Raw genomic sequence first — 24,706 nt, 5'->3', positions numbered from 1 at the left:
GATAAATAAAACCTCACCTCAGCCAGGAGTACAAGAGCTTGCACGCTGTAAACTGAGGGAGCTGAAGACGAAACCATGGTGCTGGCTTGAGCCACTGACTCTGAAAAAGAGATCAGGACATGAGGAGCAGTGAGTTCACTGATGACTGTTGAACAAGCTTGTTATAATAACAGAAGGGAGAAACGTGCATAAGTAGAAAAAGGTGATAAGTAGGATAGAAATGTATCAAAGAATAGAGGGGATGAGTCATAATAATTTTGTACTGATTTAAAGTTACCCTTTCCTGTAAGCAGACAATTAGCCCCAAACTATGCCAAAAATGCCCCAGACAGCATAACGGGCCCATCTTGACCCTCTCACTGTACAAGTCATGTGTTCTAGCCTGTACTGTTCCCATAGATCTTTATGAAAAATGTCACTTTAGTCATTGCTCATAACTAAGCTAAACTAACTCTTGAGAAGATGGAAGTTCCTGCCATCCGAACCCCAAAAATGAACTGAATTAAACTGAATGAAGTCAATCAGGTCTTTTCATCTTACCCAAATCAAGCTCTGCATTTTTTGCACATATCACAGGGCAAAATAGGACGGTATAATGTCCATTTCCTATGTTTCTCCACATCGTTATTCAGATTTCTCCTTTGATTCATTACCCATTCATATACGGTATGACAATAAACTCACATCTGAAACACTCGGCATATTACAAATATTAGAGCTTAAAGATGGTCTTTTCATAATACGGGGATGGCGATGCAGCAGAAAGATGCAAATACTGTTGATATTGGTGCTACAATGACAATTTGGAGGGAAATTGATCGTGGTTCATTAACACATATTACCCACATTGTTATGACACAAAGCTGGTTGAAATTTGGCAAAGTATCCCTTTAAAGCTGCAATGCTACTTCCAGTTGGTGTATGGAGCTACTGCGACAGCTGGGCCTCTGGGTTTCCATGGATCATGGGGGCAGGTCTCAACTCTCAGGTCAAATTTTAAGACCAAGTAAAAGAGAAAGTTGTGGCCATCCAAAGAATACTAAGACCAGTTTCCATGGCAACAGTACTGATTTGTAAGCTGTACTTACAATCTGACTGAGAGCTTTATTGAACCCCCGGGTTTATTCTCTCAGACAGTGGATAGGAATTGCAGATGAGGTCATGCATGTGTGTATTTGTCATAACTTACCATAATGGTCACCGTCCACGTCTGCGTCATCAGGTTCCTCTGCTTCAGCGCACACCTGTGGCTGAACTTTGACCTCCAGGCTGCGGCTGAGCCAACTGGTTTGCTCAAGAGAGGACCCCGCGATCCCACCCACTGCCTCCAAGATCCGCTGAGTCACCTCCTGCACGATGATGTCACCATAATTATTGCCACAGTACCTCACATGTACTTATTCACTACCTCTATCAAAGCTACAGCAATATGTCATACCTGCAGATCTCTAGTGTCCTTCTTATTGTCCAGGTTGGGGAGCCTGTTGACAAAGTCGTTGAGTATTCTGCAAGACAGAAACCATTTATGAGAGTCATATTTTCTTAATGAAACCAGCAAACATTACTAACCAGCAGCCCAATTATTGCTAAAGTCACAAAATGAAATATGACCACTGGTGTTGTTTGTCTGACCTGTCTGCTGAGCTGTTCTGGTGTGTATGCCCTAATAGTGTCTATGTAAGACTATTCTGTAATCGGAAGTACTACTACAGCGAATCAGAGTATGGAAGAAGCGCTGAATGTGTGAAAACTGACCCCAGCAACAAAAAGTGTCCAGGTGGAGCCAGGTTGAGCTGAACAGACTCCCGTAACAAACTGAGGAGAGGAGCCACATTTTCCTGCAGAGTCTGAGCTGAAATGCTGCAAACGGAAACAGAAATTGTTATAAAAGTGAGCATTTATAGAATTATAGAATTTTTTTTTAATATTATCTTTTTTTTTATTAGTTGTTTGTAATATTAAACCTATGGTGTATTTCCTACTTACCTCTGTATATAGGCGTAGCTGAACTGTAACATGGGGATATCTACCAGAGTTGACTTCTGACAGTGAAAAAAAGTAGAAAATGTTACAACAACTGAGTAAAACTGTCTTTAGAAACTTCCACAGGATTCCCACGCAGTTTTACTTGTTAATTTTCAAAACTTTTCAACAACTTTTCTACAATATTTTAACCCAAATCCACAAGTGTGTAGAGGTACACACACATTTGGCCACTATTCTGCTCAGCGAGGCTAAGGACGTGCGTCTTTCATTAGCCATGTGAAATATTTGTCGTTCGGAAACCATCAATTATTAAACATGCACTTCCCAGGTATTTGGGATAAAGAAATGTGCTGGTGCTTGCTAACTTTACTTGTACGTTAGCCATGCCTGCCACCACCTAGCTGCATATGCTGAAGTGTATCACGTAATACTAGCGACAATATAACTGTCATGCAGTGCAGCACTAGATTTTAAATGAGTAGCATATCGAAAATATTTTCAACAATAGCCGAAACAATGTACATTCAAAACTTTTTTTAAAATATTCAGTTTGTTCCAAACAATTTCCAGGCCTGGAAAATATTTTTTTAAATTTATTAACCAGGAATTGCATGACCATGGGAACCCTGCTTCAAGAGTACAAGTTTTGAGCAGCTGTGCATGTATGTCTTCATACCTGTTCTCCTTTGATCTGATGTGGTTTTTTCACCACCTCCTTGACCAGCTGTAGGATGGTATCTGTGTGCAAGGTGTGCAGCGACTTCACCAGAGCCACGATGGTGAGACGAGACTCACTGGCTACAGGTAAAACCTAAAGAAGACGGGAATATAATGATGTCAAAAAGTGCTCAAAAGCCTTTCAGCCAGATAGATGTGACTGTGTCCTTTCTGGGGTTTTTTTTTTAAAAACTGCAGGTCTTACTTGGTTTTTATGTCTCCTTTTACTCTTTCTGCTGCTCCACACTGCTCCCAGTGAAGCCATGAGCTGAATCCCATATTGCCCAGTTAGTGGGACCAGAAACTCCAGTATCCGCTGCCGTAAAATCTAAAAATGCACCAAACATACATAAATAAAACTGAACTATTAGTACATACATTTGTGCTGGCATAAACAAAATGCAGAAAATATGCACGTCTGTAACACACACCTTTGTGCTTTTGAAGTACACAGAGGTAGAGGTGTGTCTGCTGCTCTGTGCTGTGTCAGATACACGTCTCTGGTATTCTTCTCTCATGACCACCCTCCATAACAATGTCATGCTACTGAGCATGTGCGGGAGTGCCTCGATCACAGCGCTGCGTGCGTTACGGACATCCACAGGATCACAAGCAACAAAGGACTGACAGAGAGAGAAAGAGGAAGAAGAAGGGTGATGACATTCTCTTACATATGACACATCTGTGTGTTTATGTTTATGTGTGTGTGCCTCATTCCTCACCCTCTTATTGTCCAGCAGACAATAGTGTGTGATGGTGGTCAGGCCTTCTAGCAGAGTCAGAGGGTAATCAGGCGCAATGTTTTCCCTCCTACCACTCAGGCTGATCAGAAGACAGAAACATACATCAAAATACAACAACACTTAAAGCACAAAAGTGTCCTCACTGTATTTTTTTTAATCTATCAAATTAGCTTTGTCGCAAAGCCAAAAAATATGTGCAGCTACAATTTAAAGGACAGAATTTGGGGTTCTTGGCAATTGATGGCTGCTGCTGGTGATGTCACATTTACCACAATATACACAAGCACACTTACACTTATAATCTTCTTAAATTATTAATAATACTGGCAAACTAAGCAGTTTGTCTTTGTACTGTTTGATTGTGCTTGTGAAGTGGAAAATTTTCTTCCACGGCTATTTACTTTTGATATGGGTCATGGCTATTTTGTGAGTTTGACTATTGGTTGACATAAAATCTTACATGTTAAGAGAGAGACCTGAATGTCACCCCTTAACATTTAAAATAACAAACATGTCATGTTTCTCTCTCTCTTCTCCCAAACTTCTGTTGTCAGGCCTTTCTTGTCACAGACTGTGGTGGTAACCCTCACAGATTTGCTTTTCCCAACATTTTGGCACACTTAGGGTATGTGTGTGTTTTTATCAGATTGAACTGTTCTTGTTTTATCTTGAACGTTTAATTTTTGTTTGATTTGATCAAGATGTGCATGGTGAACACCATCAAAATATAAAAAAGGGTTAAGCTTTGATAAGTACTCACTTCTTCTTACTTTTTGTTGGACATGAATGACTTATGCTAGTTGCTGAAAATGTCTACTGTGCATTCTGGTTTTGTTTTCTCACTTATATGTTTTATTTATTTTGCATGTTTGAATTAATCTAATCTAAAAAAAAAAAAAATCAGATAAAATAAAATGAAAAATCTTAAGACATATGACAAACTCAGCCAACAGAATTCATCACTGCACATATATAGTCTATAGTCTAGGCCTTTATACCCATGTACATATGCTTTAAGTTTCTATTCTTCCAAAACACCTTCAATCTTATACCCAATAACTGTCCTTGTCCAAAGGTGCCACCCATGAGGCCTGACGCTGGGAAAAGAAGTCTACTGTATCATGGATCTTGGTCTTGGAATGACATGCAGGATAGACTCAATCTAGACTCCATCATCTTACTAACCGAGCTTGAAACAAAAGTTAACAGAGGTCCTAACCACAAACTGTTCTTGCTACAAAGCACAATAATTATAGCATTAATTTATACCTTTTGTCTGTGGGTGTTTTTAATTATTTGTGTACATTCTTTTTTTTTTGATATGTGGATAACAGTTTTTTCAACTTTAAAGGCTTCTTGGCTAGGTCATAATTGATAAAAAGAGATTTTATTTCAATTGCTTGGTATCTGGTTAAATAAAATAATGCTGTCCAATCTTTACAGTAGACAAAACTACGTCAGCATGTGTCTGTGTTTTCAGTGGTGCTCAGTCTACCTCTGATTTGTCTTTCCTCCATCATGCTCGCAGAGCTTGACCAGCTCGTCCAAGTTCCTGCAGATCTGGCCAATGAGCGGAGTCACAATGATGCCTAATGAGCGACCCAAATATGGCAGACAGGTGCACAGCAGTGACACCCAGTGGGGGTGCATGCCATAGCCGTACTGTGGCTGCAGAGCCCTGGCTGCAGCAGAAACAAACATCCCTTGGGCTGTGATGGGGTGACTTTGGACATACTGCGCTGCCTTGATGGACTGCTGAAAAAGGACTGCAGTTTGCCACTCTCGAGCAAGCGGGGTAGTAGCTGTTGGTGATTCCCGAGGCTCCATGGGTTGGGCAGATGCTCCACCTGACCCAGCTGTTGAGACTATCCCCCCGGGCCACACATGGTACTCCAGGATTATGAGAGCCTGGAGGAGTTTCAGTAATTCCATTTGTAAGGGGTACTGCTCCTGTCCGCTTCCTGCTCCAAGATTCACCAGACTTTCCTCTGACAGGCCTCCCTGCTCATCCAGCAGCTCCAGACCCTTGGGTGACCCTTTATCTGTCCCCCTCTGGCTCACATACATGGATGCAGAAAGTGTTAGCAGGGCGTACTGCTGCACTTTACATTCTGAAAGGAGTCTGCGGATGGGCTCCAGACTGGCCCCATTGCTCTCTTGTCCCCGTACCTTGCAGCCAAGCTGGTTCACCATCCGGGTCAGCACCTCCACACTCTTCACCTGCACCTCCCTGTTTCCCTGTAGGTCAAGAGGACCCAGGCTCAGATAGGAGGGGTAATGGGAGCGCAGGAATCGCAGGCACAAAGACACCAGCAGTTCAATGAGCAGGGATGGCGGCACAGAGGGGGTGGAGGACGGGGAAAGCAAGCAGCCATAGAAGCCGTGACCATCCTGAGCCTGTTGGTGGCGCTGCAGAAGGTTGGAGACGAGATTTAAATGTGCAGCAGAGCTTGTGTCCAGAGAGGTGTAGGAGAGAGCGTCCACCAGAGGGCACTCAGCGCTGCTCCTGAGCAGGCTGTCTAGCAGTGCCAAGCCTTGGAGCAGATGGCGCCAGCCTCCCGCCACAGGATGCAGAAGCACGTGGCGAAACAGAGAGTCGATGGCCTCTCTCTTCTCACGCTCCTGTTTTAAAAGGCGAGACCTGGCCATGGCCTCCAGCTCCAGATCCTCCTCATCCTCACTTGACAGTGAATCAGACGCCTGTGTGTGCTCAGACTCTGTCCTCCGCAGACCATTGACCATGCCTCCTTCGTCGACGCTGTTGGAGGGGACAGAGCCGGAGCTGGAGTTCTCAGTGGAAACCTGAGCACCGCTAGTGTCAGCTGACTCAGTGTGTTCACTCTCTGCTTCATCCTCTTCCTCCTCTCTTTGCTCCTCCTCGACTGTCTCTTCACTCTCACTCCTAGATACCACTAAAGGGTCCGGTAGTTTCCCCGACTCTGGGACACTGTCTAACTCTGCCCACAGGGATTCCCGGTCAACAACGTTCATGAGATTTAAGGTGGTGACCTCTGTTGCCATGGCATTCGCAGATGTCCCAGAAGTTTTGGTGGAGCTTCGACTTCGGTTGCTCAGACCTTTCAGGTTGCCTTTACGAGACAAAACAAAACACACATACAGCCAAACCTATTAAGTCACTGACATGGAATTTTATTCACTATATGACATGTGCTGTGGAAGATGCACTTACCAGCGGTGAGATTTTGTTTGATGCTCTGAATGGAGCAGCGCTGAGTGGAGGGGTGAAGCAGCAACAACAGAACAGGCTCCAGGATCCGAATCACGTCACCGAGAGAAAGAGCCCTGACCAGCCAGCACTGAGCTGCTGCACTTATTGAGCCATCAGTGCAGCTCAGAGTGTCCACCACAACACACAGAGACCTGAGAGAGAGACACACACTCCAACAGTCAGATTAAGTAAATAAAGGAACCTGAAATCAAAGGAAAATCACACCTTAATCAAAGTAGTTCAAAACTGGTCAGTGTTTCTCAGTTGGATTTATGGATACGAAGAATCAGGCTATGTGTTACATCTTACTTAATCTGCAGTTTTTAAACACATTACTTATCATGTAACTCATGATACCTTCCTTCAGATTTTACATACTCAGAGTTAGCATTTGGGCCATTTTAAATTGCTGTATATTTGCTGTGAAGTACAATCCCTCCATCTGAAATACCAGTCAGTATATTAAAGGACATTTGCATCAAGTTTAATTTTTCCCAATTTGTTGCACTACTTCCCACTTTGCAGCTCTGACACTAATGCCTCCTTGTGTAGCAGGTAAATCAGAGGAGCACTGGCACATGTACACACCAAGGCCTTATTCACACATATTTGAAAAATTAGCTTTTTCTATGCATTTTGGCCTTTTCTATACAGGCAAACTGCATGAAAACTCCATCTAAGATTTGGACTTGTAATGTCAGAGAGTGCACCTTTATCTCCTCAATGGGGCATCAAAAATGAGGCGACAGTTCATGCAATGCGGGATGGGGCGGAAATAGTGCTGCTTCTAACCTTGCTAACAGGACTTTTTACATCGTTACACATAAATGTACAGTTACTCTTCCACTGCACTGATGAACAGAGACGTCAAAATGTGCTAGGAGGTCACTGCTTCAGGTACACTTCTGGAAATAGCCTTTTTTTTAGGCTTTGACTGACTAACATTTTCTTCTTTGTGCTTTAGGGTTATGGTTATATTGGCATCTATGTTTTTTTTATTTGGACAAAGATATATTTATAACAGTGTGTGTGTGGATGGGAAATTTTCTGAGAACCAAGAAGGGGAAAATCCAGTTTTTAAAAATACCTGTGTACATGTGGTCTAGGCCTGAGACACAGTGATATACATTAATAAAGACATCACCCTCCATTTTTCACCACTTATCAACTACTATGCATATACTTACCGGTCAAAGGAGCGGTTGAGAGACATGGTCCTGGTGTTCTGGATCTCCCGGGTCAGGTGCCACAGGACTGAAAAGCGGTGCAGTGCTTCCAGCCTAACAGACTGGGGCAGACAAAAACAACTCATCACATTTCCTTGTAGCTCAGTTTATGTGTCCCAGTTAAACTGACACATGTAGAAGATGCTGGGAGAACATTAAAATGAATGAACAAATTGTAGTTCAGCGTGTGTGCAGGCATACACACCTTGTCTTTGTGCAAAAGCGCCTGGCAGATGATGTCTTCACAGATGGACGCTGATGGAGCCAAACAGTGAAGCCTGTAAAAGAGTTCCACACAGGAAATATGCTGCTCTCTGCGCTCTGTGTCCAGCTGGTTCCACAGTACCTGGGACACCCTCTGCATCACAGCAACAAAAAACACCATCTTGAATACTGCATTTACACTGCAGCATTGAGTTACACAAACATTTTACCCTTAATAAGCTAACCTGATAGAAATCTGTGTTCTCTTCTATGGCACAGAGCAAAGCAGGGGAGATGGGCGGCAAAGTGACCATCTGCAGCCGCCCACTCAGAGGGTTGGAGTCAGACGTCTGGTAGCGTCTATGCTTGTCCTGGATGACCAGTGCTAAGGACTGGGAGTGGTTGATGAGTTCCAACAGGGACGCCACTGCAGTGTGCTGGATGTTGTAGTCCCTGGACAGGCAGCACAGCGTCATCAAGGACCTCAACCATGCTGGCAGGCTGTCGACATCACCACCTGTGGAAAACAAAAATTACCTCTGATTAACTTAAAGTATACAACAAGTAGTTCCGACCGGCAATCTGAATGGTAAACTAGACATATCAAATCTCCATGACAGCGTACACGAAAAATATCACTCCACCATTAACATGTCAGCATCTTTATATTCAGAGCTGAATCAAAAATCAGTAAGCTAAAATACTGATATTAAATGGATCGTTTTGTTTCTTTCTGTTATTAGTATAATTTATGGTGCTGTTAGACTGCTGCTAGACCTCCCCATTAATACAGATGCATGCCTCCCTTTATGTACAGCAAGCCAGAGAGCAAACGGTTTTAACTCAGCTGCAAAAATAGCATCTATGTGCTGACCTGTGGTGTCAAACATTTCTGTGTGGAGAACCAGAGTCTCCTCTTCGCTCAGGTAGACAGGGAAGGTGGTGCATTCTAGCAGCAGGTGGCAAGTGGCGGTGAAGGCCTGTCGACAGGCCTCGGAGATCTCAGCCTTGCTGCGGGGCATATAGCCAGCAGCCCAGTCCAGACCCCCTACATGCCCACGCTCCTTTTTCTTCTCCACTGGGGCTGCTAAGGGCGGGGTGTCAGGTGTTGGCTCAGCTTTAAGCTTGTGTGGAGTGAACAGTTCAGACAGTTTGTCTTTAATTTCACGTCCACCTATGCCAGGCAACAATGTCTTCTGATCCACAGGAACAGCAGTTAGGACAGGCCGGGGTTCTTCCTCTGGTCCCCCGACATCCTCCACCTGCACCAGCAGGTATCTGAAACATGGTAGGAGTTAAAATATTTGGAAATCACACATAATGAAGGAGATCCATGTAGGTTATTGCTTTGCTACTTTGATAATGATTTAGTGAGTTACCTTGTAGCTATGAAGGCCAATATGTCCTGCAGACACTGGGTCATGGTGTCTACAGTGCCACCCCTCCTCCACACACCTTCACCTTCATTGCAAACTCCGTCTCCCTCCTCACCCATCCCCATCCCTGGTGGGAGCTGCTGCTCTGATGGTGAGGCGCTGATGCCCAATCCGCTGTCTTCAGACCTGAGCGTTGGGTAAACACCATCTGCAGGCTCTGCCTCGTCTCCTCCATCTCTGTTTGGCTCTTCATCTCCAAGGTGACCATTAACCTGACCAACACTGCCATCTTTATCCCCCTCTATATCCTGGAGAGTAATTTATATGATAAGGAACAGTCAAACATCAAACTTAAAAGTAAAGCACATTGGCATAGACTATAAAATGTCTAACCTGAGTCTTTTTGCTCTCTTCCTCAGGTGACAGTAACTCCATCTCGTCTGTCTGTGCCTCCGCCTCTCCGTCCATATAAGCCACAGGCATCTGGATCTTACTCAGGACCTTGAAGCAGGCGCGTAGACTCTGTGTGACATCCTCCAGGCTTACAAACTCCATTTGGCCGTGCAGCGTCCGCAGCATGGTGCCAAGCATCTCAGGAAGGAACTGGGACTGGATGTCAGCATGAAGCTCCTGAGGGAGAAAAAAATAAATATGCAAAACACAATTTGTGTATACAAATTTCTTTAGGTGTGTGTGTGACTCAGACTCAACTAGCGCTGAGTAATAGTCAATATTTGTTTGAACTTTAACGGAGTACTGGAGGGATGCAAAAAAAGGTCAATAAAATAAAGCTTACTGTTTTTGACAAAAAAAACAAACCCCAATTTGTTTTTTAATTTGTTTAAAATTGTAGTATTTGCTGAATTTTGCCAAAAAGTCAACATTTAACCAAAGATTTAAGGCAAATCTAGATTTTTAAGAAATATTAGCATCAGTTTTGTTCCTCAAAGGGGAGACTCAATAGTGAGAAAGTGTGTGAGTTGTTTACCAGAGGAAGAACATCGAGCAGGAAAATGATGAGATTGGACATTTCTGTGACAGACGGAGGTGGGTGATTGAGATCCTGCTGAGGAGGCATAGGTGGGTCATCTTTGTTACTGTGAAGAAATAAAACAGTGATCCTTGTCAGTTGATTATTTAGGTTAAACAGGGAAAGTTCACTCGTGTTGAACATAGTTGTGGCATAGTTCATTTGCACAGAGCCAAATAATTTAATTCACCCACTGTTTTTCTTTAATGTTATTGTTGTAAGCAAGCTTTACTGCAAACTATGTTAATGTAAATTTCCCCTGTAATCTTACATTTTTTAGCACAAAATACTGCTCTTTTTAAAAAATTTTACATGTATAATTCCCATTTATAAATAAGGCTGCAATACCTGAGAGAAGTGCAGAAGCGCCGGGTCATATACTCCCACAGGTATTCACTGTTCATGGAGCTCACGAGCATATTCACCGTCTTTATGATTTCCGATGCATTCTTATTCTCCTTTATCTTGCTGTTTTAAGAAAAATAAGAAAAGTGTTATTTTTATTCCCTGTCAGCCATTTTCAGGCACAATTGTATTCAAAAATGAATATCTGAGCATCTGTCGCTGTCACCTGGCCAGCTGGTTGCCTGAGAGCCCTGAGCTGGTTTCCTTCCCCACCATCTCATGACAGTAGCGGTGGAAGGCTCGAACCACCTCGAGCAACACACTGCTCAAGACCACTGGACCTGCACAGAAACATTGTCATTATCACAGTGAAACATGCTGAGAATTAAAGCTGAGACATTAAGCAAGAGTGGTGGATCAAGAAATTTGGTATTCAGCCCCATCTGCTTGCAGAAACACTCCTTTTCAATCTCAGTCTTGACATTAATATCACTGGATGGATTTTAGACTTTTTCATAGACCGGTCACAATGTATGAGAGCTCAACAGCAGTCAAAAGTAAATACTAGAACAGACATATTATTAAATTTGATGATGATTCTGTACTAAGCCTCCTGGAAGGAGAGGAACTAGGTCATAAGCCACTAGTTGGCAACTTCGCCATGGTGGAGGAGGTCCTGAATTGATTGATCTAAACCCTAGGACGTGATAATGAACATGAGAAGTCGGCACACAACGCCAAACTGAAAGGGAGGGAATGAAGTTGAGTATCATGTTTGACAACAAGCTGAGCTTACACCCAAATGTAAAACGGTCCAAAACCATTTCTATATTTTGAGAAAAACTAACTCTTTTAATGTGTGTGCTACAATGTTGGCTTTAGCTGTGGTTACACTTCTTTTTTCAGTGCGACTTTTGTAATCAGATACGCCAGATCAGAGCTCATCTGTGTCTGCACACGGTGCTTCAGTGAGACCAGCCTGAACGCACAGTGATTGTGGTTTTTGTGGTTATTGTGGTTTGTTGTCATGAGTGCAAAACTGATAAGTAAATGGTTGCCCTTGTTTGCACTTTCAGATAGCGGCATTATTTTACTGTTTAAAGTTTGCTTTTAGCTGTAGAGGAGTCATGTTAAATTATTGCAAATGAAAACTTATCATCTCCTTATTTTGCTGCTTCACAATAAAAGCTTTTAATAACAAAATAAATGAATAATGACTTCTGTGAAATGTGTTCACAACCAAATTAGTAACAAATATACTAATACCGAAGGGAGGAAGAGTCCAAACCGACACAGCAGCAGTAAAATGTTAGATTAAGAGTCGCAGACCACAGACTCTTAATGCACCTCTGCTCCAGCCTTGGTCTTCACTTTGGTCTCGCTCACAGCATGAGAAAGTCACATTTAATTAACATGCCCAAATCGTGCCCACATCCTGTTTAAACCTCACTGAAATCTGAACTCAATTCTAGCTATACCACTTTGGCATGATGTCCATATGATCAGATTCCAATAAGAGTAAGATCTGATCTTGGAATGCACAGACTTGACAATTCATGCATCCTGGCATAATTGGATGACAAAAGTTGCATTGAAAAGACAAGTGTAACCACTGCTTTTGAGACTTCCTGCTCAGATGGCAAGAGATAAAAAGACTTTTTTGTTTGCACAGAAATAAGTAGCCTGAATTGCATGTGATCTCCTCACCTATGCACTCTATGTATTTAACATTCAGCTGTTTCCTGCAGTCTTCTACATAAAATTTGTACCATTTTCCCTGTTATCTGTCCAGATTGTTGCATTTTGTGATCATGTTTTTTTTTGTTTTTTTTTAAATGATAAATGTGTTTGCATAGCCAGCTGCAACCAAATTAACCCTGACCTGATCTTTTTGATGTGTGGTTATGTACTGCTCAGTGCTGCCTACCTATCTCCGGTTTATCAAGCAGACTTATGATGATGCGAAAGGGCCTGAGGTGCCCAGTCACATTCTCTGGGTCGCTCTCCATATCCTTTTGTTTGAGGATGTTAATTAGAGCCTGAGGTCACAGAAACAAACAGACAAGAATAAGACAAACAAGTGACAAACATACATTTGTACACTGTTCAAACAGACACCTGACCAACATGTGACAAGTGAGTTGCACTTCCTCTAATTTACTCTCCTCTCTGAAATGTACACTTTCATTTAAAATTTTTACAGAAATAGCTTGTTAAGACATTTTGTTAGTTTAGTTTAGCTAGATATTTTGGGAAATATGCTTGTTTGAAGAGAGTTAGACAGAAGTTAGTTGCAGGACTACCTCTTGTCACGATACTTGTCACAAAAGTTTATAATAAACTGATATTAGACACAATTTTTCATTCCATGGGGAAAATTGACATTGAGGGCGTACTACAAGTTAGAATTTTTATTCAAAGATAAAAATAACAAGGCTATAACATGACAACGATGATTTTTCCTTTTTTGGTTAGTATCAGAGTGAGAAAGCGCGGCTGGTACCAGTGTATTTATAATGCAGAAAATGAGTATTGAAACAATCTTAAATATTCAGAATGGATATGTATCAATAAATAAATATTTTTTAAATATTTTAAACCCCCTGTGAAACCACAACTTGTTATTTTTACATTTCTGCTTTTTTTATGGGTTAAACAAATGGTATATCACGTCTTCGTTAATGAGCTTTAGAGGTACTCGTAGGTGGATTTTTTTTCCTTAATCACTGTAATCACTGTAGCTTTAATTACTGTATCTTCATACACAAGCACGAGAGTGGTATCGATCTCGGCCTCTAACTTTCAGCAAGGAAGCAAACAAGCATATTTCCCAAAATCTCCAACTTTTGCTTTAAAAACATTGACAAATAACATTACATTAAATATGCAAATGTCTATTTTTTGTGTGCCAACACATGAGTGAGTTACCTGCACAAGGAAATCTTTGGAGTAGGTGTTGAAGTAGAACGACGTGTGTTCCTCCATAGTCGTGGAGAGGGTGGGGTGTGGTGCCACCATGAATCCTTTTTTATCAGTCCCTGAAAAAATACATACATACAAGCAAACATTATAAACTGGGAAAGTTAGTGTTGACTCATTACTAAAGGATATTACAATGATTATCACCTAGGAGCCAGGCGTAAAGGCGTCTGTTGAGGGACATGTCTCTGCGGAGTAGAGTTAGTGAGGCTGCGGACACCACGGTCACCATATCTTTACCAGTCATAGAGATACCGGCCTGCTCTGGGTCCTAAACCAACACAACACAGTAACAGTTGGTCTGAGGAACAACAGGAAAGAATAATGAGCATAATGACAGGACAGAAAAGAAAGGAAGAGCGTAAAGAGGTAGTACTGGAAACAATTTATGAAACTAATACACAGTATTTTCAAGCAGCAGCAACATATGTTTGCATATAATTGTAACTAAAGGATCATTCCTGTTTTCTCCCTAAATAAACTGAATCTAATTATGTTTGCAGAGTGATTTAAGGAGTAGAAATGGAAAAAAAACTCTTTACTAGTCTTTTCAGGTCTCCCTTGAAAAACAGATTGATGATCTCAACAGGAGTTACCTGGTTAAATATGGGTTTAATGAAAAAAAAAACACTAGCACACTAGATTATGCTCCCATGAATTTTTGATATAATTAACACCAAGGTTATATTTAATATTCATGGCAGCATAATCAAGTGTGCAGGCTTTGTTTTTTTCTTTTCTTGGATCATCTCTTGTCCAGCACCTAGTCTTTTGATAATCTGCATGTGCGCGCTTTTGTGAACTGAATGAAAAAATAAACCTGTAGTGTGTGAGTGTGTGTGCACTTACCATGCATATAGCAAAGGGGAAAAAGAAGAGCAGGATTTCCAGCATGTTCCTTTGCACCAGGACGTTTGTATCTTGCAGAGACAGACACACTGACTTTATCTGAAGACAGACAGAAGTCAACAGACGTTTAGATGATAAAAGTTGATGACGAAGCAGACTGTGGTACTGAAGTGAAACATGACTAAAATATGTCCACAATTCAAAAATAACCCCAGAATTATTAAATGTGCTTGGTAATCCATAAGTGCAATAACACTCACCACCTGTCTGTGGTCGTAGCCCAGCATGTATGATTGCTGGCGCACAGAAGCCATGCAGTCAAAATGAGTGACAATAAAGACCGAAGCGGGCAGTCGCACCATGGGGGTGACCAGCATACTACCCCACAGCGCACCATAGAACACCTGCTGACCCACCAACAGGGACAACTTGAGCAGCAACGCATCAGTCCTGGACACAGAGAGAGGACAAAATGATAACAACTCATTCAGCAGTACACCCACTAATAAATCTATATTTCTGATAGGCAGGCTGACCTTGTGGTTAGTGATGTCACACCAATCAATTCTGATCAAAATCCTCTCGTGTCTGTATTGCAGTACTGTTTAGGCAGTATACAACACTAACAGGTCGACTGACTCACCCAAAATTACCCTGAAAAGCACCTAGAGCAAGTCTGTGTCAGCATATTTGGTGCTCGGGTACTTCTGTAGAAAGTTGTAAATACAAACTCGCCTCCTGTCTACATCCACCACTGTGTATGTTTAGTGTAACATTAACAGTAAAGATTGCCAGATCAACTAAAAATAAACCCCAATGTTCCAGGGTACCCACACTAGCTGAATCACTCTGTAGCCGCTGTACTGTTGGCAAAGTATTATACTGTCACGAAAAAGGCTGCCAACAAATCCCACGAGAAAACCAAGACTGTCCATCTCTCTTTACTTTCTCACTTCCCTGCCCGGTCTGCGGCTCTCAGCCCCAAGCCCATCTGTTCCTTCTGTAATGCATCACTAACTTTCAGAATAACAAAAAGTAGTTTAAAAACAACTGGGCACTGCAGTTTTTAGCAAAGGTCACTGGGACAGGAGTAAACTGCATATTGTAAGACTGTTTTCACTTGCTGATTAATACGGGGCTCTTACAGCTAAAGGCAAATTATATCTAAGACTTTTTAAGACTTTTTTAAATGCCATTCATAATGACTTTAAGATCAATTTTAGAATAACCAAAACTGAGGGGTAACAAAACATGAACAGACCTTCATTATTCAGGGTAAGGTATGATTTTCCCCAAATATTTAGTTTAACATAAATCACAACTTTTTTGTCCTGTGGCAGAGTTGAGGGTGGAACACAACTGGGAAATATTGGCCACTTGTTGGTAAGTTTTCATACCAAAAGTGTTTCTCACTCTACATGTGGGATTCCACTGCCTTAATTCCCATTGTGCTGAGCTTGATTTATTTCTTATTCTTATTTCATTTTTGCATAAAAGACACCAGACAAGTCTCGGTTAAATAGCCAATTTTGTTGAATTTAAACTTCCCCTGTTGTCCAGGATACAGTGACAGCTAGATAAGAGACAGTGGATCCTCTGCTCTGAGCATCACAACCAGAAACAAAATACTAATGTTGTTGGTGCTACTATACTACGTAGAATATGTGTGATGAAAATGCAAGAGGCATTAGGAAACTTATTGTTTTTTTAAATAGTTTTTTTTTCAATTATTTTTACATTTTACAATGCAATGTCAAAAAATCCTATTCATAAAATCCTTCTTCCCATGTTTTAGCATTATTAAGACTTTTAATTTAATCAATTGAGGCCTAAATTTTATATTAATTAATTCAATGCTTTGTAAGACTATTTAAGGATCCACAGGAACCCTGAAATAAACATTCTGCAACATCCGAGTATTTAAGGCAGCAGGGTGTTTTCTGTGGGATTGACTCAAAATAAACTTAAGAGCCCATTTTTAACATAATGAAGGAACATGTCACCCAGTCCATCAGTGTGGCTATTTGACCAGGTTTTAATTGTTTTAGGACAACAATGTCGCTCTGTGCCACAGAGAAATAAGCTAGCTATATCCAACTTTGAACACACAGACAAAACGTATCAGCGGGATAAATTCATTGTTGGGTTTGGTCTTTTCCTGGGATTTGTTGACAATATTAGCTAAATATAGAATACTAGTTTGTGATATTTTCTTCTGACAAAAACAGTATGTGCTATGTACCTGTCGTACACTTCCAGTCCCTCCTCCAGACCTGGCAGTAATCCTGTTATGAAGGCCTGCAGACTGGGCAGCAAAGCCCTCTGCAGCGGGAGATAGTAACGCTCATACAGTGTCAGCAGCATAGGCTTCACTGCCATGGCTGCATGGCCCAACAGCGGGAACAATCCTGAGCTGAAACCACAAACACACACATTACATAGCTGCACACATAATGAGGCCGGCTCTCTCACTGATGTAATAAAGGATTTATGCCTCTTCACCTGTAAATGAACAGATCCTTGGCCAGCCATTTTGTTCCAATGATTTTAAAAATGATCTCATAGGTCTCCAGAGCCTTGAGGTGTACTCCGCTTGGCAGTGCTGGGTGCAGGCACTGGGCGAGACGCTTCCCTATTATCAGCCTTTTAGGCAGGAGGGAGTAGCGAAGGTTACTCTGCAATGCCTGAAAGAAAGAGACACAGAAATAAATGTGTTGGCAATGAACCTAAAAGTTTACATATTAAGTTAGACTTTGGTACAACCATCCAGGAAGACAAAGGAACAGACACATGCACACTGGAAGAGAAGAAAAGTGTCTTTCTCTGGCTTTCTCTGTGTAGTCAAGTTGAAATTTCTTGGACCCAGAATGTTGTTTCCTATGAACTTTTAGGATTGAAATATCATCAATAGGCCTGTTGGATGAAATAAAAGTTTGTTGCCAAGAGTTGCATGTTGGGCAATTTGCGTAATGAGCTTAAAAAGACAAATACCAAAAACAGAAATAGCTGTAATTTTGCTTCATATACAAACTTCCAGTCTCATGTGGCCGTTCTGTCTTTTGCATTACTGCTTCTTTGTGTACTGCTACACTACTCTCTAAGTCAACTAAAAGTCCGACTTTTTTCCAATTTTGACCCATTTTTCACACAATTTATGCAGATTGTGCTAATAAGGAAACACTGCATGACTACACTATGGTAACAGGTAAATTTCTGGACATCACAAACATGGACTTAGTCTCTTAGGTCAACTTTCTAAGTTAATCAGAAGCAAAATTATTGTTTTGCTTTTTGGTAATTAACAAATTAGTTTGTTTTGCCAAATATGCAAATTGCCCAACATGCAACTCACAGCAACCAAAATTTATTTCATCCACTAGGCCTTCCATCATAAATGTTTACAGGAAACAACATTTCTGGGTTTCTGGGTTTAGTATTGGCCATATAGGGGTTTCCTGTAGATCAGTGTACTTTAAGGACTAATGTTTTTGAATAAACACATAAAGGCACTCCAAAGTAAACACATGTTCCGTAAGGGGAAAGAAAAGTGGCACATTTATTCCCTAAAACAAACAGCTGGGAGTCTAAAGCAACTAGGGTGTATAACAAGGAGAGTTCAAGAAGAAACGAGAACTATTTCTTAAGAACAGAGAGCTGAAACACACAAAGCAGCTATCAAGATGACACCTGCAAAACATCAACAGTGCAAAACTGCAAACACTATTGTGACATCCAGATGAAGATCTTAGCTTTAACACTATTTCTACTCATCGAGTCCACACTGTGCATGATAACGTACCTTATTGAGCTTGCCCAGGGAGGATATGAGATCTGCCCACTCACTTGAGGACTCAAAGTTTCGCAGCGCCTTCTCAATGACCGACGCATAGTTACGGTAACGGTAGTCATTCTGCAGTTCTAACTCCTCGGGATCCATGATGCATCAGTCTGATCGCAGCATATTCAGCACAATATTTCTGGAAAGAGGCGAGACAATCAAGAGGTAAGGTCAATCAACTCTGTGATAGCATCTGTCTGTCTGCAACCTTCTGGATGCCCTTCTGCTTCTGAGGCTTGATTATAGCAAATTAAATTAGCCAATTAAGCTCTGTTCGCTGATATCATATACATGATGAGGCTGTGGAGACAAATGTCCTTATTCATGACTGGTTCATTCTGTTTCTTAGTCTGAGGAAGGAGGAGTCCTGCTGACACAAACTGTGAGACCATGCATGCACCTCCAGAGAAAAACAAGCTGCGTGCAAACAGGCACAGGAAATCGCTTGTTTCTCTCTTGTCTACACAGTGACAGGTAAAGCAGCATTAATAGGGTTCTTAGGCCTCCTGGGGGAAACATGGGGCAATTCTGACACGTAACCTCATGACATATAGTGTTGTCATAGCACACATCCAGCAGATGCAGATAAACATTCAAACTGTGTCTCTGGCCACCTGATGAATAGAAATTCAATATTAACTCTCTGTTCAGCTCTGTTTTGGTCTTCACCAGCTCCTGAAGGAAAAGTCTGGCTCTTTAGGAGTTGAATGCGCCACTACATTCGCTAGCATCTTTTGTCCGCAGTTTGGTGCAGGCCAGTAAAGTCTTTTCAGGGAACACGGCTGTGTGCTGTGGCTGGGAGGTTGATTATATAGCGGTGAGACTGAACATAAAATTGCAGGTTGGGTGATAATTCTCCCTGGGCTCGTCACTACAAGTCATTTAGCATCTAATAGAAAAAATTGATTTGTGCATCTTTATAAAAGGTCTTGAGGATGAATTGTAACAGCAAAAGAGTATGATTTTAGGAAAACAACACATTAAACTTAGAAACAAAATACCAAACAGCTAAACATACTGTGTAATAGGGGGGTTCTGATCAGATGGAAACAGTATTCTGCCATCACACAGGTGTTATAAACATATTCTTAGTTTGCTTACTTTGTTATTTTGTGTAAATAAAATTAAAAAAAAGACTTAAGAAACTGTTTGGATTCAGACATTTTTCTTGTATTGCACTGCAGAGCTATCAAATTGTCAAGCATATACACTGGATTCATTTTAATAACTTTAAGGTACTTGAAGTATGCACTGTGCAGATGTATTATCCAGGTAAAGAAATGTATTCAGGACTCAGTATGGGCAGATATTCAAGATCAAATGGGCATCAAACTCGGATCGGGGCTGCTGTGTAATCTAGAAAGAGTAGCTTTCTTGCTTTTGAGCACATGGCAAAGACGGTGGCGTGAGCGTGTGTGCATGTAGTGTATTTGAAAAAAGCTAAACAGAGAGATGTGTGGGGGATTGGGAAGGCAGGATTAGAGGAGCACAGACATCTGGACTCACTGCCTGAGCTGAGAGGAGCTTTACCATCGTGGACAAACACGACAACACGCGCTGCTTAGGGTGACTGTGTATCAGCGGTGAAACGATCAGCTGATTGATAGAAAAATAATCACTGGAAATTTGATAACTGATCAATCTTTTGAGTCATTTATGAAATACAAATGCCCAACGTTTGTTGGCTTAAGTTTACAAATGCATTCATAATGTGGGTTCTTTGTAGGGCTGCACAATGCATTGTTGTTTTTTATTGTTATCGCAGTGTCAACTTGCACAATAAACACATTGTGAAAGACTGTGAAATTGCCATCAGGGATTTTTGAGTTAGCTGAAGGAGTGTCAGTTGAAAACCCCTTTTTATTGGTGCCATTTGTGTTCAGTTAAATGTTAAATATGTTCAGTAAAAGGACGTTGGCAATAATTGTCTTTCATTTTTTTAATTTAATTCATCAAGCAATTTGCGGTATTTTAGCTGCATACTGAAAGCAGCAGAAGACTCGGCACACTTGACTGAGAAAACTGAAGAGATAATTGGATAAAGAAATTAAATATCCAAGTGATGCAGAGGGATGAAGACTCAGGAGTATACCTCTTCTCCTCTCCTTGCTTAGCCTTAAACACTGTCAGCAGGTAAACAGGGATTCCCAAAGTCCTTCTGAAGACCCTCTCAGTCATATAGTCCAGTACAGATTTTTTTCAGGCCAATATCAAAAGGAATCTTACTGATCAGATTACAATATATCGACAACATGCCACTGATATAATGCCATATTCTGATAGGACATTTTGCAGCTGATGGATTAACTTTGGCCAAATATTACATGGCAAATAAACATTATAACACATTCTATACAATGAACTGACTGAAAAGTAAATCAGTAACAACAACAAATAAGAGATAGAGAAAAATCTGAAAAAATACTTAATTATATATTAAAATAATTACATAATAAAAATCTCAATATTCTAAACATAGTACACTGTACTAAACTGTAATAAACAATACAAGTTTGCGGTATGGACAAGCCCACATTAAGTAGATTTTTGGTCATTAAAATAGACTATTACCAATTCCTACTACTATATTTTTCGTTTAGCAGTACTCATTTTGGGATTCATACAGTGCAATTTCCTGTTACTTATTGGCCAACATAAACACAATAACATTATGATTGCAGTAAGCTAAACTCAGGCTCAGTCAATCATATTTATCAGGCACCCTTATGAAAAATGTTTCCCTACAGCACTGGCTTTTAAGTAATATGCCAGACTTTGCACACTGTTCTTTTTTTTTACCATGTCCTTTTTATCAAGCACTCATTACTGCCTTTCACTGATTATGCATAAAAAAAGAAGTCACTTTTTCCAAACATGTGTTTTGAATTTATCAAATTGTAAATACCATATTTGCCACGTGGTTAGTCATTTCTGACCAGACCAGCCTAAAAACATCAAAACACTAATCCGTAAAAGCCACATGCTGTACCCGTGACTGCAGCTAAATCCTGGTGACAGCCCTCACTGTGGATTAACCTTTCCACACTGACAGTCTCCATATCAAAAGTAGGAGCGGTTAAAGACACAATACGTAAAAACAAAGTCACACTACATAGCAAAATACCCCTAGATGAGGTGATGCTATTCAGCACTTGATAACTTCTTTCTTTCTTTATTGGGATTTCCAGTAGCAGAAGCAGAAACATTGGCTATTCTTCCTGGTGTCCACACATATATTCTTCATATACACTTAAAACAATACCACAGATAAACACAACAAACAAAACAGATACTCTTGTCATTTTAACATTGAGTGCAGAAAGAAAACTGTCATCCATTTAACAAAACTGAGCCAAATATGAAATTATAATTAAATCACAATAGACTTGACTTTGACCTTCATTCAAACGAATAGCCATTCTTTATAAACATAAATCCATGTCTGACTGACCATATCCAATCCATACTATGCTTCCACGCATTTGATTTCAAGAAAACAGTTTACCGATAGTGCCTTACATGTTTGGCGATGTTGTTTTAACAACATTTTAAAATGATCCTCAACGTTCTCTTGAATAATAGGTGCTGGGAATGAAGGCCACCTGATCATGGCTCTGTACACAACTGTTTCCTGTAACATACTTGTTTTAGCATTAGGTGGCAAGAACAGCTGAATATCCTGTTTGATAACTGTGTTGAGCAAATGTAGAGAATAACCCAGTGATACTAAACTTGCAGTTCTGGGGTACTTTCAACATAAATAATGTGCCAGAGTGCATAAAAAGCATCAAGATAGAGCTTTATTATCAAAGAAAGTGCCAGGAGAGGACATACAGACTCCCCTGACAGAGGTCCGGTCTAAGCTTTGAATATCTTCAATTCCTATAAATGCTCCTTTGACACCTGACTTGTGTGCTGCGTCTCACCCCTGACCTCCTGTCATTTTGCAAAAGTGGCCATTCCCCTCAAGAAGCAATTTGAGTAATCCTGGAATAACCTTTCACGTAATATTTTTTTTTTTTTTTTTTAATATACTGACCATAATTCTTCCTACAAAGACTCCACTTATTTGTGTGCAACCTTCAAGCAAATGAGGAACCTGAGAACCTGCTTAACCACAGGTGACAGCTTGACAGATTATCAAATTAGGAAGGCCAAGCAGAACTAAATGTACGCTCTCACTTCCTCATTACATGTATCAGCAAAAGTGCAATAAAACCATGCATTTCTACAGGCTGTTGTCACAGGGGCACAGGGGTGTGTGCTCTGAGACACAGGCACTGTGGCACACAACAAGCCCCGCTTTGGACTGTGTCACCTGACTGACACCACCACCACACCAGGCTTTAATGTGATGACTGTTAAACTGTGAGATTACAGATGAGAACACAACACAAATTTGACATTATTCTCACACTGTGAAATTTGGAAGGACATCTGTAGATTTATCATGAACCATATCTGTAAAGACTTTACATTATTTTAAGAAAATGTGGTGTTTGCCCAACAAAAGGAGACAAAGCAATTTTTGTAATATTTTTGGTAGTGATTTTGACAAAGTACTTCATACATCAATGTAAGCAATGAAGAAACTAAAATTTTTGTTTTTTTTAAGGATACTGAACATTTTGGAAATAAGTGTTTTAGTAATGTTTTTAAGAGCTATCCTCTGGGTTTTTTTTATGTCATGATACTTGTGAGAGTTGCCATGCTGTATGTCCCTAACAAATACACCATAATATCCCCTTGTTTTGTTTTGTCTTTGTTTTGTTAAGGATAAGTTAACTTGTATACTGTTTATTTTTTGTTACACTCAGTTGTGTTAATAAAGAATGGGGGAAAAGAGAGAAGACAACACAAACTGTGGCCAAATGACAGCTGGCTGCTGCAGCTTTTGGCCTTTGAATGTACTGAAGCATCAACAGAGCTGCAGCTATTATGTAACTGCACGACCACAGACTGGATGATAATATCACTGCCTTCAAGAGCAGGAAACAAGTGCACTGACATTGTGTTAAATAGGTTAATGTACAGCTAACGTTAGCTTATTTTCGTTAAAATTTAAATACATAATGTTAGCTAGCTAGCCGTTTAAAACGTTAACGTAATGTTTAGACGTCTGAGTTTCATTTTTAAGAGTCAGTAGAAATAATAAGAGTGCTCTAGTTATGACAAGACAACATATGCTGTTAGAGCATCGCCGTAAACAAAATTAGCTAGCTGTCAGGTTCATCAATGACTCACCAACTGCGAAACAATAGCCCTCCGTTCAAAGCGGTCCGACTCAAAGAAGCGACAGTCCGGTCCTCGTGGTGCATCCTTCACGCTAACATAGCTAAAGGAAACGAGGTTGTGAACCTGTAATCAGTTTTGGGGATGAGTTTTTCATAAACCATCCTCAGAGCAGCAGGGCTGATAGTCACAGCGGGGCGGGATCCTCAAACTCAGCTGATTCAGAGCTGAACGCAGAGGGTAGGTTCACTTCCGCATAGAGGAGGGGTGGGGCGGGGGTGTTTTATATAATTAAAGAGATGTTTGTCTTTAAACCGTCGTCAAAAAGTCAATACGCGCAAAAGTTTTAAGCTCAATTCTCGCCGAAAGCAAAAAGAAACCAGTTTCTCATCTTGCAAATTCAAAATGGAGACGGGGAGTTTAAATTGAACTCACTGCCCTCGGGCTTTGGTACAGTCCAGGATGTGCTGTGTTTACAAACCTCTCACCTCACTGCCAGATATTTGACAGTGAACTGCACACTGTACCCATGCAGTCTATAATAGCGAACCTAAAACCAAAACAAAACGTGATTTATTTGTTTTATTGTAGATAAAAAAGGTTTTTTTTGGGTTTTTTGTGAAATATGTATTACAGGGCTAGTAGCCTATGCTTGCTTTAAGCACATACCATGACATTTGGCACAGCTTTAGAGTTAATTATGGGTCTTTTCCCCCAGGAGACTTTTTGGCATGTCACAGCATGACAAGGAAACAACACAGGTGTGGATTTCAGGAATGTACATTGTATGGACATGTACATTTGTCCCCCCTATACCTATTATTGGAATCAGTGACATCTTTTAAATCACCTCTTAAAAACTCACTTTTACAGACAAGCTTTTTTGTGATGTCACATTTATTTATTTAATTTGTTTTTCTATTTTCCTCTATTCATTCATTTTGAAAAATTG

General features: G+C 40.7%; 1 protein-coding gene across 1 annotated transcript in view; it reads right to left on the bottom strand.

Annotated features, from left to right (window-relative positions):
• The window catches only part of dop1b (DOP1 leucine zipper like protein B), a 28,377-nt gene extending 4,432 nt beyond the window's left edge, over positions 1–23,945 (bottom strand). Inside the window, exons 1-29 of the mRNA XM_042494013.1 lie at positions 23,767–23,945; positions 18,484–18,661; positions 17,187–17,368; positions 16,927–17,097; positions 14,945–15,134; positions 14,685–14,783; positions 13,983–14,106; positions 13,785–13,894; positions 12,784–12,895; positions 11,083–11,197; positions 10,860–10,979; positions 10,470–10,578; positions 9,875–10,111; positions 9,485–9,789; positions 8,980–9,383; positions 8,351–8,622; positions 8,107–8,259; positions 7,863–7,963; positions 6,637–6,827; positions 4,942–6,535; positions 3,426–3,525; positions 3,135–3,326; positions 2,909–3,031; positions 2,663–2,797; positions 1,987–2,042; positions 1,756–1,860; positions 1,439–1,505; positions 1,190–1,349; positions 18–100 (exon numbers count right to left, since the gene is read on the bottom strand). Of these exons, the coding sequence (XP_042349947.1) occupies positions 18–100; positions 1,190–1,349; positions 1,439–1,505; positions 1,756–1,860; positions 1,987–2,042; positions 2,663–2,797; positions 2,909–3,031; positions 3,135–3,326; positions 3,426–3,525; positions 4,942–6,535; positions 6,637–6,827; positions 7,863–7,963; positions 8,107–8,259; positions 8,351–8,622; positions 8,980–9,383; positions 9,485–9,789; positions 9,875–10,111; positions 10,470–10,578; positions 10,860–10,979; positions 11,083–11,197; positions 12,784–12,895; positions 13,785–13,894; positions 13,983–14,106; positions 14,685–14,783; positions 14,945–15,134; positions 16,927–17,097; positions 17,187–17,368; positions 18,484–18,621 (5,748 nt within the window). The 5' untranslated portion in view covers positions 18,622–18,661; positions 23,767–23,945. The remainder of the gene's footprint in view (positions 1–17; positions 101–1,189; positions 1,350–1,438; positions 1,506–1,755; positions 1,861–1,986; positions 2,043–2,662; positions 2,798–2,908; positions 3,032–3,134; positions 3,327–3,425; positions 3,526–4,941; positions 6,536–6,636; positions 6,828–7,862; positions 7,964–8,106; positions 8,260–8,350; positions 8,623–8,979; positions 9,384–9,484; positions 9,790–9,874; positions 10,112–10,469; positions 10,579–10,859; positions 10,980–11,082; positions 11,198–12,783; positions 12,896–13,784; positions 13,895–13,982; positions 14,107–14,684; positions 14,784–14,944; positions 15,135–16,926; positions 17,098–17,186; positions 17,369–18,483; positions 18,662–23,766) is intronic.
• Positions 23,946–24,706: the final 761 nt, after the last annotated feature.

The sequence above is a fragment of the Plectropomus leopardus genome, chromosome 10 (genome assembly GCF_008729295.1).
Source record: "Plectropomus leopardus isolate mb chromosome 10, YSFRI_Pleo_2.0, whole genome shotgun sequence".
NCBI classification, from domain to species: domain Eukaryota; kingdom Metazoa; phylum Chordata; class Actinopteri; order Perciformes; family Serranidae; genus Plectropomus; species Plectropomus leopardus.
The sequence above is the reverse complement of the archived record's forward strand: the minus strand, read 5'-3'. Positions and strand labels throughout refer to the sequence as shown.